The sequence below is a fragment of the Rhinolophus hipposideros genome, assembly GCF_964194185.1.
Source record: "Rhinolophus hipposideros genome assembly, chromosome: 25".
NCBI lineage: Eukaryota > Metazoa > Chordata > Mammalia > Chiroptera > Rhinolophidae > Rhinolophus > Rhinolophus hipposideros.
Genome location: NC_138071.1, coordinates 8,984,737 through 9,001,840, shown reverse-complemented (window position 1 = coordinate 9,001,840; position 17,104 = coordinate 8,984,737). Strand labels below are relative to the sequence as shown.

The 17,104-nt window shown below is 37.0% G+C and overlaps 1 protein-coding gene across 8 annotated transcripts in view; it reads left to right on the top strand.

Moving 5' to 3' along the window:
* CADPS2 (calcium dependent secretion activator 2) overlaps positions 1-17,104 on the top strand; it is a 491,293-nt gene that overhangs the window by 236,455 nt on the left and 237,734 nt on the right. For all 8 annotated transcript variants that reach the window (XR_013992602.1, XR_013992603.1, XM_081038675.1 and 5 more), the window contains exon 7: positions 5,828-5,939. Coding sequence is in view for 6 of the 8 variants with exons in the window: in XM_081038675.1 (XP_080894801.1) it covers positions 5,828-5,939 (112 nt within the window). In the remaining 2 variants the exon portion in view is untranslated. The remainder of the gene's footprint in view (positions 1-5,827; positions 5,940-17,104) is intronic.

Genomic DNA, 17,104 nt, shown 5'->3' with positions numbered 1-17,104 from the left:
CCTGGGGATGAATCCCACTTGGTCGTGATGGATAATCTGTTTAATGCATTGTTGTATTCGATTTGCTAGAATTTTGTTTAGGATTTTTGCATATGTTATTCATCAGAGATATTGGTGTGTAGTTTTCTTTTTTTGTGTTATCCTTATCAGGTTTTGGTATCAGTGCAATGTTGGGCTCATTAAATGAATTAGGGAGTATTGTCTTTTTAGTTTTTTGGAAGAGGTTGAGTAGGACAGGTCTTAGATCCTCTGTGAAGGTTTGGTAGAATTCACTAGTGATGCCATCTGGTCCCGGACTTTTGCTTTTGGGAAGGTTTCCCCTGACTGACTCAATTTCCTTATTGGTGATTGGTCTATTTAGATTTTCCAGTTCTTTGTGATTCAGTCTAGGAAGGCTATGTGTTTCTAAGAACTTGTCCATTTCTTCTAGATTACTGAATTTGGTGACAAATAGTCCTTTACAGCATTTTTGTATGATCCTTTGTATTTCTGTGGCATCCGTGCTAACTTTTCCTCTTTCATTTTGTTTACTAGTGTCTTTTCTTTTTCTCATAGTGAGTCTAGCCAAGGGTTTGTCAATTTTATTAATCTTTTTAAAGAACCAGCTCTTTGTCACATTAATTTTTTCTATTGTCTTTTTGTTCTCTATTTCATTTAGTTCTGCTCTGAATTTTATTATTTCCTTTCTTCTGCTGACCTTTGCTTTCATTTGTTTTTCTTTTTCTAGTTCTTTAAAGTGTAATGTGAGGTTATTTATCTGGGATTTTTCTTGTTTCTCGATATAGGCCTTGTTTCTCGATAGAGGCCTAAATTTCCCTCTTAAAACTGCGTTCACTTCATCCCAAAAATTTTGGTAGGATGTATTTTCATTCTTAATTTTTTCTATGTATCTGTTGATCTGTCCTCTTATTTCTTCTTTAACCTTGTCCTTCTTTAAAAGTATGTTGTTTAATCTCCACATATTTGTGGTTTTTCCTGCTTTCTTTTCGCAGTTGATATTCAATTTCAAAGCCTTGTGATAAGAGAATATGCTTGGTATGATTTCAACCTTGTTAAATTTGCTGAGGCTAGTTTTATGTCCCAATATATGATCTATCTTTGAAAATGTTCCATATACACTAGAAAAAAAATGTATAGTCTGATGTTCTAGGGCGAAGTGCTCTATATATGTCAATTATGTCCATTTCATCTAATGTGTCATTTAGGGCTGCTATTTTGTTATTTGTTTTCTCTTTGCATGATCTATTCATAGAGGTCAATGATGTATTTAGGTCCCCTATTATAATTGTGTTTTGGTCAAGTTCTTCCTTTAGTTCCGTTAGTAGTTGCTGGGTATATTTCTGTGCTACTTGATTGGGGGCATAAATATTGATGACTGTAATGTCTTCTTGTTGTTTAGTTCACTTTATCATTATGAAATGTCCATCTTTGTCTCATTACCTTTTTTATCCTGAAATCTGTTTCATCTGATATCAGTATGGCTACACCTGATTTTCTCTGGGTACCATTTTCTTGGAGTGTCAGTTTCCACTCTCACTTTGAGTCTATATTAGTCCTTGTAGCTGAGATGTGTCTCTCGAAAGCGGCATATGGTTGGGTTTAGTTTTTTTTATCCAATCTGCTACTCGGTGACTTTGTATTGGTGAGTTCAATCCAATTACATTTAGGGTGGTTATTGATGTGAAGATTTCCTATAATTTTATTTTTGGTTTTCTGGTCAGACTGTCTCCATTGTTTCTTTGCCTTTTTATTGTTGTCTGTTATTTCTCTGTGGTGGTATTCTATGTTTTTTTCCCTCTGTTTCTTCTTTTATTACATTATATATTTCAGTTCTGGATTTTATTTGAGTGGTTACCATTAAGTTTATGTAAAAGAAAGTTTGATATTTAGAGTATTCCATTTTCTTCAGCACGCTTACTTCCTCCATTCCAGTATTCCAGTTCAGGCCTTTACTCTCCCCCTTTTTATGTTTTGGTTTCCACAAATTGTCCCTGTTGATGGTGGTCGAATAGCCTTCTTTAGTATGTCTTGTAGAGCAGGTCATGTATTAGAAAATTACCTCAGCTTCTGTATGTCTAGAAAGGTCTTTATTCCTCCTTCATATCTAAAGGACATCTTTGCTGGATATATTTTTCTTGGCTCATAATTTCTCTCTTTCAATAGTTTGAATATTTGATTCCACTCCCTCCTGGCTTGTAGAGTTTCTGCTGAGAAATCTGATGATAATCTAATGGGCTTTCCTTTGTAGGTTACCATCTTCTTTTCCCTGACTGCTTTGAGGATTCTTTCTTTATGGTTAATTTTTGACAGCTTCAATACAGGCCTTGGAAAAGGCCTGTTGGGATTGAGGTAATTAGGTGTTCTATTTGCTTCTTGGATTCAAGGATCCAGTTCTTTCCACAAGTTTTGGAAGTTCTCATCAACTATTTGTTTGAATATACTCTGTTCCCTTCTCTCTTTCTTCTCCTTCTGGTATGCCCATTATTTTTATATTGCTCTTTCTGATGAAATCAGAAAGTTCTTGTAGAGTTCTTTCATTTCTTTTAAACTCAAGTCTCTTTCTTCTTCCATCCATGTCATTTCCAGATTTCTATCTTTGATGTCACTGATTCTTTCCTGCATCTGGTCAACTCTACTCCCTAAGCTTGTTATTTCATTAATTTCTTCTATTGAGTTCTTAATCTCCAGAAATTCCATTTGGTTCTGTTTTAAAATTTCAATCTCTTTGGTAAAATATTCATTTTGTTCTTTGACTGTGTTTCTGAATTCACTGAACTGCCTGTCTGTATTTTCTTGCATCTTGTTGAGTTTTTTAAGAACTGCAGTCTTTAATTCTCTGTCATTTAAGTCACATATTTCCAGGTCTTAAGTTCATTTTCTGGAGATTTTTCATTTTCTTCCTGAGCTGTCTTGTTACCTTGGTTATTCATGGCAATTAATGATTTATTAGTTCTCTTCCTAGACATCTACAGGAGTGGGTTTTCCAACAGGCTGATTGAAAGAGGTCTTTCTTTTGTTTTCCAGTAGGTGTTGGTAGAATGTTTTATTATCTCTCCCACTGCAGCCTTCTATTCTCTCTCACACTATAGTGTTATATATTCTCTGCACTATTTCGGCTTCTCATACAATGGGGGGATTCCCTGGAAGGTGGGCTTCTCCTCTGTGAACAGTTCTCCTGGGTCATATGGCGCTGCCTCTGTGGGGGGATGTGGAGAGCTTCTGAAGTTCCAAAGCTCTTCCTGAACCAGATTCAGAGCCCATGTGTTTCAGCAGCTCTATTTACTCGTGCAGGGATCCTCCCAGATAGGTGAGGACAGGAGGGGGTGGGGGATTTGAGAGGTGGTCCAAAGCAATGGCTGCGACCACCACCACAGCCAGTCCGGCTTCCACAGCTTCTGTCCGCTTTGCTGGAACTAGTTGGGCTGCGAGTTTGAGTTTGTGGACCACAGTTCTCAGAACAGCAAATATTCTGTTCTTTTGATCTGACACTGCTACTGTTCCGCTTCTAGCACCGGGCAGGTGGGGGCGGGGCGAGCTCTGGGAGGGTAGGGAGGGGGCGGCTAGTCTCAGTGCCTAAGGCTACATTCTCTGCTTGGCAGTGTGAGCTTAAACCACCGTTTTCAGCCTTCTTCCCTCAGTCTTTTCTCCGAGGTCTCTGCCATGAGCGTTGGGTTCAGCCGTGTTATTTGCTCTCCCCTCAGTCCTGTGGGCCATAAGCGTAACCCTAGCAGTCTGAGTTCTTCCCTCTCCCGCAGCTGCATTAGTTCCAGGATGCAGCGAGCTCGGAGCACTGAGCTAGGTCTGCGTCCTGCACGCACGCGGCTCCATCTCCGCACTTCTCCCTTCCTGCCTCCCCTGCTTGCGCGATTCACCCACCTTTAGGTGATTTCAGTAGTGAGACTCGTAGTCTTGCCTGTCTGCTGCACGGGTATGCACATGACTTGTATTCATCTTTTTTTTATCGTTATATATTATTACAAGATTATAATACAGTTTTTTTCCTTGCTTAAAATGTCTATACATTTTCTTGGCACCGTGTGTGTGTGTGTGTGTGTGTGTGTGTGTGTATGTGTATGTGTGTGGCTTTCAAGGGCTGCGACGATGTCTGTGAAGCCGCCCAAGGTGTTGGAGCTGTGGTAGCCCTTCCTGTTGCACTTCCGGTTGCAATCAATAAAGGCTGTTCCTACCGTAAAAAAACCCATATGTGTGTGTGTGTGTGTGTGTGTGTGTGTGTATTCTATCTATATATGTATATGTATATATATAGAGAGAATATATATAATTGAATATATATATTTATATATATGCACGTGCACACACACACATATGGAAAGAGAGAGAGAGATTGTAGATACATAGATACAGATATATGAAAATGTCTTAATGAGTTAGTTTTCCAAATAAAAGATATGTCATGGGACTCTACTCTAGAGTTGCTATCCAGATTGGCTGACTGTATTCAAGGCTTAAGATTCCCCACACTAAACTGAGAATTTTTCTCTACTCCCTTATTTGGGTTTATTTTGCCACCCATTTTTATTTTTATTCCCGTTTTAGCTCTGATTTATCTCAGATCATTTTAATTGTATGAAATAACAAAAATTCTTTGGTAACTCTTTTCAAAACTCTAAAGTAGAAATTACGCTGCTTTTCCATCCTAATTAATTCTCTCTTCCCTCTGGCATATGACTTTAATTTCAAAAGATCAAATTGTATCTGGATACTAGTTTCTTTAGTCATTGAAATGGCCTCTGCTTTACTGTATACATATTGTGATATAACTGCTGTGATAGGAGAGGACATCAAAGTATTTGTTCAATTTTTATTCCACTTGCTTTTCTTCAGTTTTCTGTATTTCCCAAGTTTTCTACATAAGATTTAGAAAAGTGTAGATAGTGCCATGAAAATGATAAATTATTTTTTTAAAGCAATGTAAGAAATAGGTATTTGTAGTTGGTGATATATTTTAACAGAAATCTTTACTTTGTGAAATCGCACTTTTTCTTATATATATTTTTCTCAGTGGTATTTACTGAATCTCATGCCTGTGATCTCTCAGAGTTAGGAGAAATATTGATAAGATTTTTTAATATCAGGTGTGTGCCAGTTAAGTTTGTAGATACACTAGAAGGAAGCTGTGTGGTAAAAGGAGATGCTATTAATTAAAAGATAAGCCAAGAAAACATGTTATTTTATGATGATGATTTGAGAAGGCAGATGTTGGCAGACTTATCCCATTCCTAGGAGAGTGTAGTGGGAAGCAAAACAGAAAAATGCTCAATTTTATGATGCTATTTCTTTCCCTTTGACTGCAGCTTTAAAAAGTCATGCAAAGTAATAGGCTTGAGATAATTCACTTTTCAAAATATAAATAAAATATCTAGTAAAGACTTTTCAAGAAGAGATGGGGTAAAATCCTCAGCATGCAAAACTAACTTTCTGAGAAACTACTTCTTAAATAACCAAACCCTTAACATTTTCCCCAGCCATCCATAAAAAATGATGTTATAATGTTTATTTGAATTAATAAAATATACTTTAATAGCTACATCTGTAATGCTTTACGTTAGCCTAAATTCTTACTGCACACCAGTTTTGTACCATACCCTGCTAATTTTTGGAACAGCTGAATAATTATTACAAGCTGTAAAGTTTATTGTTCTTTTCCTTCTTGATTGAGCCATCTGTCAGAAACAAAAGCAAAGATAAAAATCTCATTGAGCCACCAAAGATTCTGTATTTCTTAATGTCACTTATAAGGAGACACATTTATCTGGGAAAAAATCAATGCTGCATTTCCAAGAAAATTTTTTTTACTTCATTGCAGATGGGGAACTCAAGGAGATTTCACCACTACCCACCCTCGGCCTGTGGTCAAAGTAAAACTCTTCACAGAAAGTACTGGAGTCCTGGCTCTTGAAGACAAAGAACTGGGAAGGGTGAGTTCTGGTCAGCTCTCTTTCTGAGGCTTCACAATTGGAACTTCTTTTGATTCCAATTAAACTGGACCAGTATGCGGTGTGTGAACTTTCTGTTCGCAAATTACACAAACTAATTGATTTGTAATTTCCCATGAACAAAGCATACATCTCTAATTTATTAAACATAATTTTCTTTAAAAAAAAACACACACACATAATTTTCAATAACAGAAAGTATCGTGGTAGGCTTTGGGAGTGTGAGGGACGCATATAAGATCATAAGCAGTGATTCAGTCATTCTTGTCACTTGTATATTCTACTGAGTATGAATGGTACAGGCCAATTTGTCCATCTTGGTGAAGGGTAATTCTCATTAAAACATCTCTCTCCACAGGTTAAAAGCATTATCGTTATGTTTGAAACCATCTGTTCTTCGTGTTTATTATAATTCGACTAATTATAGATATCTCAAGTGTATTTATCTCTCTTACGTCTCCCATTTTCCTCACAAGAGGAGTCTTCCTCACCCATCTTTTAATACTGAATTTTTTATAGTCACCTCCTCATACCTAGAATATATTTATCTTCTCATTCCACTATGTCTTCACTATGCTCAGCTTCTATTAGCAGTAAAAGCATTAAAATTACGGTAGATTTGTGATCTTAACACCTCCCTGTATAAAAAATTTATCTGCACTCTTGTTTATGAAGTAGATGTGTTCCAGTTAGTAGAGTATAAAATCTTCTGCAGTGTGTGTCTATCTTACCCAGTCCTGAACACTGCACTTATAGATATTTTCCACGGAATAATGTCTTTGGAAATCTTACTTGACAATTTCAGGTGATGATGGGCAGCTTGTGTAATGATACTAGATGTTGAAGGATACTGGGATCATTCCGTATACTGGAATGTTCTTTTTTTCCCCAAAGTTGGGATGTCAATTCATTTCAAGTCCGCCTCCTCTTCTATATCCTTTACACTGTTGGGATTTTTATCACTGCTGGGGATTTTATGAATCTATCCCCACACTCCAGAGATGGTGAGTCTGCACTCACATCCCAGATTTCCTCTTCTGTTTCCTTCTTGCATGTTAATGCCTAAGAGAGCTGAGCCATACCGTTCATTCATTCATGTATTCATTCAACAAAGGTATACAGGGAGCATAACCCAACAGAAGAGTCCTGGAAATTACACATGATTGGATGGATTTACGAATCGGCATTTTTCATTTGAACTATTATTACATTAATTTTTCCCTGTTCCCTCTTGTAGCTATTTTTCACTGTCTAATAGCACCCAGTTTAAGACTAATGCTATGATGTAATTTTTGAGATAATTTTAATTCATTTCTCAGCTGGCCAAATATGTATTTAAGCAATTTTAAATTGGGTACATAAGTAGCATATTTTCCAGTCTGTCATATTTCTCAGAAAGGCCTTATGCTCCCTTGCTCCCTTCATACAAGAAAGACAACTTTTCTATGTATGTGAGTTTCTCAGCCTCAGCACCACTGATATTTTGAGCAGGACAACTCTTTGTTGTTGGGTGCTCTCCTGTGCGTTTCATGGGATTTAGCAGCATCCCTGACCTCCAGTCAATAACTCCAGTTGTTCTCCTTCACCTTAAATCAAGACAATCAAAAATGTTCCAGACATTGCCAAATGCACCCTGAAAGGTGTGCAAAAACCACCCCTGCTTGAGAACTATTGAACTAAACAAATGACCTTCGTAGGCCCCTGGGTACGTAAATATCATTTGTACAGGTATATGAATGACGTCCAGTTCTTTTATTTTTCTTCCTTGGAGCTTCAGCTTTATAGATCCAACCTGCAGACATGGTATCTCTAATTGCATACTAACAGATATCTCAAACTAAATAATTTTGAGGAGAACTAAAGATTGGCAGCCTTATGAAGTCTTCCATAGTTGAGCCAATGACCACGTCATTCCCTTTAATTCTCTTGCCTTCACTCTAATACCCAATCTATTTGCAAGTTCTGTCAGCTTTGCCCTAAATTTATCCTGAACATCAACATCTTAATTTCTCCTCTCCCCTAATTCAGGACACCATGATTTCTCACATATACTACTGTGATAGGCTGCTTACTACTTTCCCATTTATCATCTTGTCCCCTCTGATCCAGCTTTCACACCTCAGCCACTATGATCTATTTAAAATTCAAAACAAATCACGTCATTCTGTTCTTAAAATCATCCAATGTTTTCTCATTTATTAGAAATCAAAACCAGGCTCCTTGTCAAGGTGTAGCATGTCTAAGGACGGTTCTCAAGGTGAAACAGCATCTGGAGTATCAGGAGACCCTCAGGCCCTGCTTCAGAGCTGCTGGGTCAGAAACTCTGGGGCCAGGGGTTCGCAGCCTGTTTTAACAAGGCCTCCTGATAACGTAGCCACAACCAACAGTGAGGAGACTTGCTCTGCATGAACGGATCGCTCTCCAAATTCATCTCCTGTTGCCTGTTGTAACTACCTCACTATCATTCTTCTCTCACACTTGGTTTTATTTCTGTTCCTCAAAAATATCGTACTCATTCTGCTTTAAACTTTAGGTCTTTAGATGTGTTATGGTCTGAACACGTGTGCACATGCACAATTAGAAGAAATTGGTGATTATCTCTAGGTGGTAATATCTCCTATATGTTTATTTACATTTATATTTAGAAACAGTAACAACCGTTTTTGTTGTTGTTGTTTTTAATTTGAAGGAAAAGACCTTCCATGGTCTGAAATCTGCAGTCTAAAGTTTTTAAAGTGAACTTTTAAAATTCAAATTTGGGGTAGCATATGCATTTGAAAGATGAGTAACAGAGCCTATAAAATTGTTTAATACCACATGGACATTCCACTGTACACCTACTAAAGTTTTTAAAATACAAGAAAACTAACAATAACAAATGCTGACAGGATGCAAAGCAACAGAAACTTACTCTGTCCTGGTGGAAATGCGAAATGGTACAACCACTTGGAATGTAACTTGCCGGTTTCTTATAAACTTCCACCTACCCTTACCGTATGACTCAGCAGTTGCCCTCCTAGCTACTCACCCAAGGTTTTATAATGTGTATGCCCTGCACGTGAATGTTTATAACAGGCTTCACTCGTAACTGCTAAAGGCTGGAAGCAATAAGATGCCTTTCAACAGAGGAATCGATAAACTAACTGTGGAATACTTATGCAATGGAGTTCTATTCAGTGATAAGATACAAGCTATTCATTCACCCAGCAACATAGATGAGACTTAAATGCAAGCGAAGGAAGTAAAACCCGAAAAGACTACGTATTGTATGATGAATTGTAGAAAGGGCAAAACCATAGGGACAGAAAAGAGATGGTCGTTTGCCAAGCATGGACCGAGGAAGTGGTTGGCAACAGAGGGATGTACAGAGGGAACTTGTAAGGTGAAGGAATGTTGTCTCTGGTACTGGGTGTTGGATGCAGGAATGTATATATTCGCTGACACCTGTCACAAAGAATGTGCTTTAATGTATGCATGCACACACACACACACACACACACGCACACACCCGCCCCCAACCCGCCAACCAGGGGTGTCAAGGGCATCCCAGTAGGGAATGCAGACTGTGACTAATGAACTTAATTGTATCACAAAGATATGACACACCTGCACTGAAAGGAGTGATGAAAAGAGAAGCACACCTAAGCAACCAAAGAGGAAAACAGTAACCTGCAAACCCTGCCTTCACCACGTGCTGAAGATGAACACGCCCCGTGATGCCCCATAGCTGTCTTGGTAGGGATGATGAGACTATGAGAAGGGCACACTTCCCCTCGGTAATATTCTTTCCAAAACCCCCACGTGAACCTCGTCTACTTATGAGGAAAACATCAGACAAAACCAGACTGAGGAACATTGTACAGAATAGTTGGCCAGTATTTGTCAAAGCTGTCAAGGTCATGAAAAACAAGACTGAGAAATTGTCACGGATCAGAGGAGACTAAGGAGACGTGACGGCTACATGCAGTGTAGTGTCCTGGATTTAATCTTGGAATAGAAAGAGGATGTTAATGGAAAAACTGGTGGAAACCAAATGGAGTCTGGAGTTGTTAACAGGAAGGTACCAATGTCAGTTTCATGCTTTTCACACATGTCGTGTATGCTGTTAATTACGGGGGAAGCCGTCGAGATATACAGGAACTTTCAGTAATATTTTTGCAAGTTTTCTATAAAACTTAAATTATTCCAGAATGCAAAGCTTGGTTTTAAAAAGATGTTTAATAAAGAAGGCTGTTAAATATTTTTGCAAAATGCTTCAACATATATTTTCTAAAAAAACCATTTTTTAACATCAATTCCATTATCACACTTAGGAAACTTAATATTGATTCAGTAATATGTGATAGACAGTCAACGTTCAGAGTTGCCTAATTATCCCACCGAGTCTATGAAAGCTGGAGTTGCCTCTCATCTAGAATACAATCCAGGCCCGTGTATTGCATGTGATTGTCATGACTCTAATATCCTTTATTTTACAACGCCTGCCTCTTTTTTTTTTTTTTTTGGCTGTTGTGATAATGAAATAATGATATTTTGGGAAAGTTTGTAGAATGTTTTTCATTCTCAGTCTGTCTTATTGTTTTTTTCATGACTGGATTCAGGTTAACATTTTTGGGGAAGAGCATTTCCTAGGATGTGTTTTGTGCTTCCCATTGCATCATGTCAAGAGTCATACAGTGGCATTTTTTCCCCCTAATATTGGTGCTGTTAACTAAGTACAATCCCATTATTCTTTGTTTTTTTTGGCACTTGAGATGCTAACAGACTCAGCTTGTATTCTCTTTGTCCCAGGCCTATAATCAGCCCTGGGTCCCTTTAGTGATACTGGAATTTACAAACCACATTCTATGTATTATCACTTCTGGTTAAGAAACATATCGCAAAAAAAACCATCATGAGTTTACAGGCTCCCCACAGAATCACTATATTATCTCATTTTCTGTTTTATAATACAAAATCATTTTAGAAATCCCGTACCAGTACCACAACTATCGACAAACTTACAAAGTAAAGATCAGTATTTCTTTGCAGTTTTTTTGTGGTTGTTTTTTTTTTTTGTCCTTAGAATGCATCATAGTAAGGATATATGTCTGTTACTGCGATCAAAAGTAACTCAATGAAATAGAAGATAAAACTTTTTACTATTCTAAATGGTAAATTACTGAAGAAACTACAGTACAGGTTCAGTCATCACAGAGATTTTCAACAACAAATCTATCAGACAGTAGTTTTCAACCAGAGCAGCTTACCAACAGGCTTATTTGATAGTTTTGCCATACTAAGTAAGCTTCCTTCCAGGGCCTCTTCATTAAGTGTGATCTGGAGGCATTTATTCTCTGGATCTCAGACCCCTTATCTGTAAATTGAGCAAGATGAAATAAAAACTCGCTGTTGTCATGTCTTGTTCTAACACTCTATCACTGTATTGGTTTCCTGGTTATCATTACTGCTTATTATTCCAACATAATCCCATTCACTCCTCTTTAAGCATCGTTGAGCCATTCCATGTTTAGATAAGGAAAATGAGAATTGAAGCGGTTATGACCCCTTTTGCAGTGCAAAGGGCAGGATTTGAACTCGGGTTTTCTGACCCCATAGTCTGTGCCCTAAAGTAATCATTAAATACTGCACCTGATAAAACGAGAAAATCGACAAAGTTTGACAATTGTTGTGTGGGTGTGGGCCAATTTAATTTCATGACTTAAAGCAAGAACCAAATATTCTTTAAGGTAAAGTCATTTTCCACATAGCCATTGAAAAATTTTATGTCATTTTGTACAGTGGCATGAATCTCTCTGGGGGCTCCCTGGCTGCCAGTGCACTTTTATTTCTGTAGGTGCTTCTCCACTCTGCACGTAAGAGCCGCCCCAGGGAGTGTGTGAGCAGATGCAAGTTCCGGCTCCACACTTTTTTAGTTGGTTTGGGGTGAGCCCAGGAAGGAGTATTTTAAGCATTGCTCAGGAGATACTAACATGCATCTCGGGTTGAGAATCGCTGTACTCTGATACAAATATGCAGCAGGTTTTAGAACTAGCAATTCATAAGGATAAGAAAAAAGTGCATCCTAGCAGATAGTTTTGTGAAATGATAGCTCAAATTTAGATAGGCATCAACAGTGGAAGGTTGTGTTCTCTGGCAAGTGCCTGACATGCAGATTTTGTTTGTAGATGGCAGATGCCAATAATTATTTATGGAAATGGGGGTGGCAGATGGAGATTTCTCATCCGAATTGGTGGCCAACCCTCCACCAGGTGCTAAGGGAATACCTAGAGGCAAGAAAGGTTATTATTCCTATTATGGGTATGTCCTAGCAGCTAAATGGTTGACCAGGCAAGCACCCGAAAGTCTACAATTCATTGTCATCAAAATCATCAAGATGATTTTGTCCCAAAAAACTCTAAAAGCAAAGCTTACCTAACATAACCATAGAAAGATCTAAATAATGATGATCCCACAGGACATTTTTCTGAGGACAATATAATTTTCATTGAGTCTTTCAGAAGGAGTTATTGTACTCCTGCATACCTATTTAACTTGCCCAATGGTATTCTTGGGTACAAGATGAATTTTTGAAGTCTCTACCCAAATACATTTTTAGTTTTAGAAGTGTAGCTATGAAGATATTCTTTCTGACATTTGTTAGAAAAAATGACCTATTGTCTGTTCCTACACTCTGTGTTCCTAGCATGGGTGCCAGCTCATTACACACGGGAGAGGATGCTGGCTTGCCTTCCTCCCAAGGATGGAGAAGCATGCACATCAGAGAATTTGTTTTCTTTTACAGAGCAGTGGGGCCAGAACAACTTCCTTTGTCTAATTTTATTAAATAATATGTCAAGATAGTAAAAGGCTAAAAGTTTGCTCACTGTTTTGAGAGTAGTAATATTCTTGAAATTAAGGTTTTCATTTCACATGGTTCTTGCATCTTTTTATCTTTCTGTTGGAATATCTGTACTTCTGTTCAACATTTCTTAATATGGAGGTGTTTGTACCTAATGATTCCCAGTGACAGTTATTATGCTTGTTTTACAAATGTATACACTGTATGGAAACAGCAGGTGTGAATTTCAGGTACATTTTAAATGCTAAGATAAATGAGCCTTGCTGAATTGATTATTCCATTAAAATGAACTATTATCTTTCAAGCAGCTTGTTACATCTTAATGTAGCAGGTAAAAATTAGCCCATATATTTGCCTTTCTCATCAAGTTGTTTCTTCTGTGTGCTTTATAAAGCATCAAAGGAGCTCCATCTGAGGAGTTATCAGAATATACATGATTTTTGTTTGTTTCTGAAATTTGACAAGAGAGAAGCAATATAATGGCGTGCTTAAACATCTGTCTTCTTGGGAGGGAAATACGCTCTTAGAAACTCTAATTTCCTGGTCAGTCTAATTCACTTGCCCCTCTTGTGTTTCTGGAGTATATTCTTTTTGTGTTTTTCTGGTTAATTTGAATTTTATGTAATTTTATCATTTATCATTTATGATAAAATTTTTAGGAGCCGCGTTAGTTATTTTAGCCAAATTCAGCATATTTAACTGGATACCCCATACATCCATACATATAATTGTTCAGGACCCACACAGTTCAAAACATGTATCTAATTGCCTGTTTATAGGCAGTCATCATAGGACTTCTAATTTCAACACACAAAGTAATAGATCAAGATTAAACTACAGATATTTTATTAAATAATTAATCATCCTAATTTTTCACAAATGCCACAGTTAAATTCTTAAAAGTCAGTTAGACCTTTCCTTCCTTCAGAGAGATAAAATTTATATTTGAGGACTTAAAAAAAGTTTCCAGCATTATATGAATTTGATTCATCTACATATCAATCCAAAAAGCATTAGGGAAGCTGCTAGTGAAATCATAATCGTAGGTATTTTTTTTTTCAATTTGAAAGCAAAATGTAATATTCTATTTTATTGAAATAGCACTAGATGCCTGCTACTTTAGTCGGTAAATTAATATCATTTGCTGCAAAATACAGTGGAAAGTCATTTACATTTCACATATGTGTCTCATTCAACTCACCATACAGAGTACGCTTTTATTTTTGTAGTTCTAGCAAGTACTATAGCTTTTCTGAAAGTAAAAGTCCCAGAAAAGTTCTTCCTCCTTTAATCCTTTCATATAGCCATTCTTCACGTGATTTTGTTGTCCTATCTCAGAAGCCATGCTAGTGACAGGAAGTGGGCCTATGGACAGATGCAGGGCCAGAGATAAGTCACACAGGGTACACGTTCTTTCTGAATACTTTTTTTCTTGCAGCAATTAATTATATGTGGCTCGTTAATAACATGTTCTGAAGTAGTAGAGGAGACTGTCATTCTGAGTCTGACTTTGAAGGAAAGGAGACTGATAACATGCATCGGTTGGTACTCAGTGAGTTTACCTCAGGCCTTCTCTGAGGAGTTAACTGGCATCCTCAGTGGGGAGGGAGAGGGAAGTATTTTCTTGCTTTCTTGTCACTAAAAGAGGGTGAGCCAGTTATAAATAGGCACCCTTCATGGGGTGTCCGTATGTGGGTGATTATGGTAGAAGTTGACATTTCATTTTCCTCAGAATGTTAGAGCCCTGTCTCTGTCCCTGACAAAACAAATTTTAGACACAGACACTGTACTAATAATCCCTTGTTTCTAATAGGTGTGGAGTGCTATTTCATTATGGTTTTAATTTGCACTTCTCTAGCAACTAGTACTAATCATTTTGGACATAAGCATTTTGCATGCTGATTTGTCATCTGTACATCTTCTTTGATGAAGAATCTGTTCAAATATTTTCCCCAATTTTTAATTGTGTTACTTGTTTTCTTATTCTTGAGTTTGGAAAGACCATGATATATTGCTTACATATCCTTCGTTAGATATATGATGTGTAAATATTTTGCTCCCCGTCATCAGCTTGTTTTTGCATTTTGTTAGCAGTGTGTTTCAAAGAGCTTGTTGAATATCACAAACCGAAAGCCTTGAAACCTGCTTCCAGAAGACATCGATTCTTGTTTTGGCTCAGCCGTAATAGCCATGAGTGTATGAAGAAATCACTTAGTCGCATATTTTTCTGAATTCAGTTCTTTGGAGCATGTGAAATGTATCACCACTCTTTCTCAGCCTCATACTCTCCTGTCTTCCTTCATTTAGATGACTTCTAAAGATCTAAGATTTAAATGACTTCTGGCTAGTTTGCATACATGACAAATTCAGGAGATTTTCAGGAATCTTATCTTTTTGGAAAATTGCTGTGTTATGATTATTGCACCTTGCATAGATTTCTTATTCAAATGAAGAATAAGAATTCACCTTCACTCTTCAGGGTGATAGTTGTTTTTCAATATAAATAACAACACTTATCTGTAAATCAGTCACCCCTAAAACATTTTGCACTAATTGCATATTTCATGCTTTTCAGTTTAAGGGTGCAGCTGACGTAATCCGAGTTCAAACATTATATGTAACTCTCTCCTTTCCATCCTATGATCATATGTTATGGATTGACAAAAATAAAATTGACTTAGCTCTAAGAATTCTTATATTTAATAACCAAAGAGTGAGAACAATGCTAAATTAGTTATAATATTATAATGTTAGTGAAACAACTATGGAAATAATGTGTTGGATTAGGGAGGGGGATGTAAAATTGAAAGTGTCTATTGTTACCGGGAAGTAATTTTCCTTAGATATTCATTTCACTTCAGTGTCAAGTTATTTACATAACAAGAGTAATGTCTACTTTTTAGGGTGATGTGAGAATTTAAATTTCACAAAGCACTCTGAGACACTAAGTTGAAAGGTTCTTCATAAATTCAGGCATTATTATAACCAGACAGTAAAAAGAAACATGATAAAGCTACTCATGCAGTGTCCTCTAATAGAAACTGTGTTGGTTAAGGAAACATAAAGGTTACTACTATTTATAATTTATGGCTTAGGGAAATCAATCAAGAATAATAATGATGCTTTCCTGTCTAGATAAGTCTTAAAAAACAGATATAGCTGTGACGGAATATATTGCTTCATCCAAGGAGAAGTATGAAATCAATACCTTACAAGCAATAAAATTGATACATGAAGATGATTAAAGGCCAGTATCTCTAATTGAGCCATGAAAAATATAGTGACAAACTTGACTGTGTCTTTCAAAATCTTCAATGAAAGACTTTGACATAGAAGAAATAATCCTTGATCATTTGGATATGTGGAACTTGGAATTTGTTAGAAACGTGCATGGTGGTCTTCATTCTAGTAACCAAAATAATTGGCCTCATTGTTCATCCTAATTTCTAAAACCTTTTTGATTAATGCTAAGGAAAATAAAAACTTTGTTTAACTAAGTCAATTAACGCAAAGTGAGAAAAATATCGTCAAAAGATTTCATACAAGCAGAATGCTTCAGGAATGTTAGAGAAATAGTCCCACACACAAATCTCTCATTAAAATAATCAGACAAAACTAATGACAGAAATCTATATGTAAAGATATCTTTGAATCACATGCTTAGGGGAAGAAATTTAAAAGGCAAATTGTATTATTTTATTATCAGATATCAGCTTTTAGTGTTCTTTTATGATGAAATCTCACCTTTTATTGTCCGTGTATTAGTTTCCTATTGCCACTTTAACAAATTACTAAAAACTCAGTGGCTTAAAATTAAAAAATTATTATCTTACAGTTGTAGAAGTCAGAAGTCCAAGATGAACCTGAGGGGGCTAAAATCAAGAAGGAATAAAAAGGAAGATCTCCTAGATCTCTTCCTTTCTGGAAGATCTAGGAGAGAATCATTTTTTTTTTTTTAACCTTTCCCAGCTTCTAGAGGCTGCCAGTGTTCCTTGGCTCATGGACCCCTTCTATTTCCCAAGGTCGCTGTGGCTGGTTCAGTATTTCTCACATATCATCCCAACACTCTTCTGTCTTCCTTTTCCATATCTAAGAACTCGTGTGATGGTGCCGGGCCCACCTGGACATTCTAGGATAATCTCCGTATTGTAGTCAGCTAATTAGCAACCTTAATGCCATCTTCTACCTCAATTCCCCTCTGCCATGTAAAGCAAAGTATTCACAGGTTCTTTAACTTAGGACATACTGGTATGCATGTTTGAGAGATTATTCTGCCTATCACAGTCCAGAAATGGAAAGATGAGAG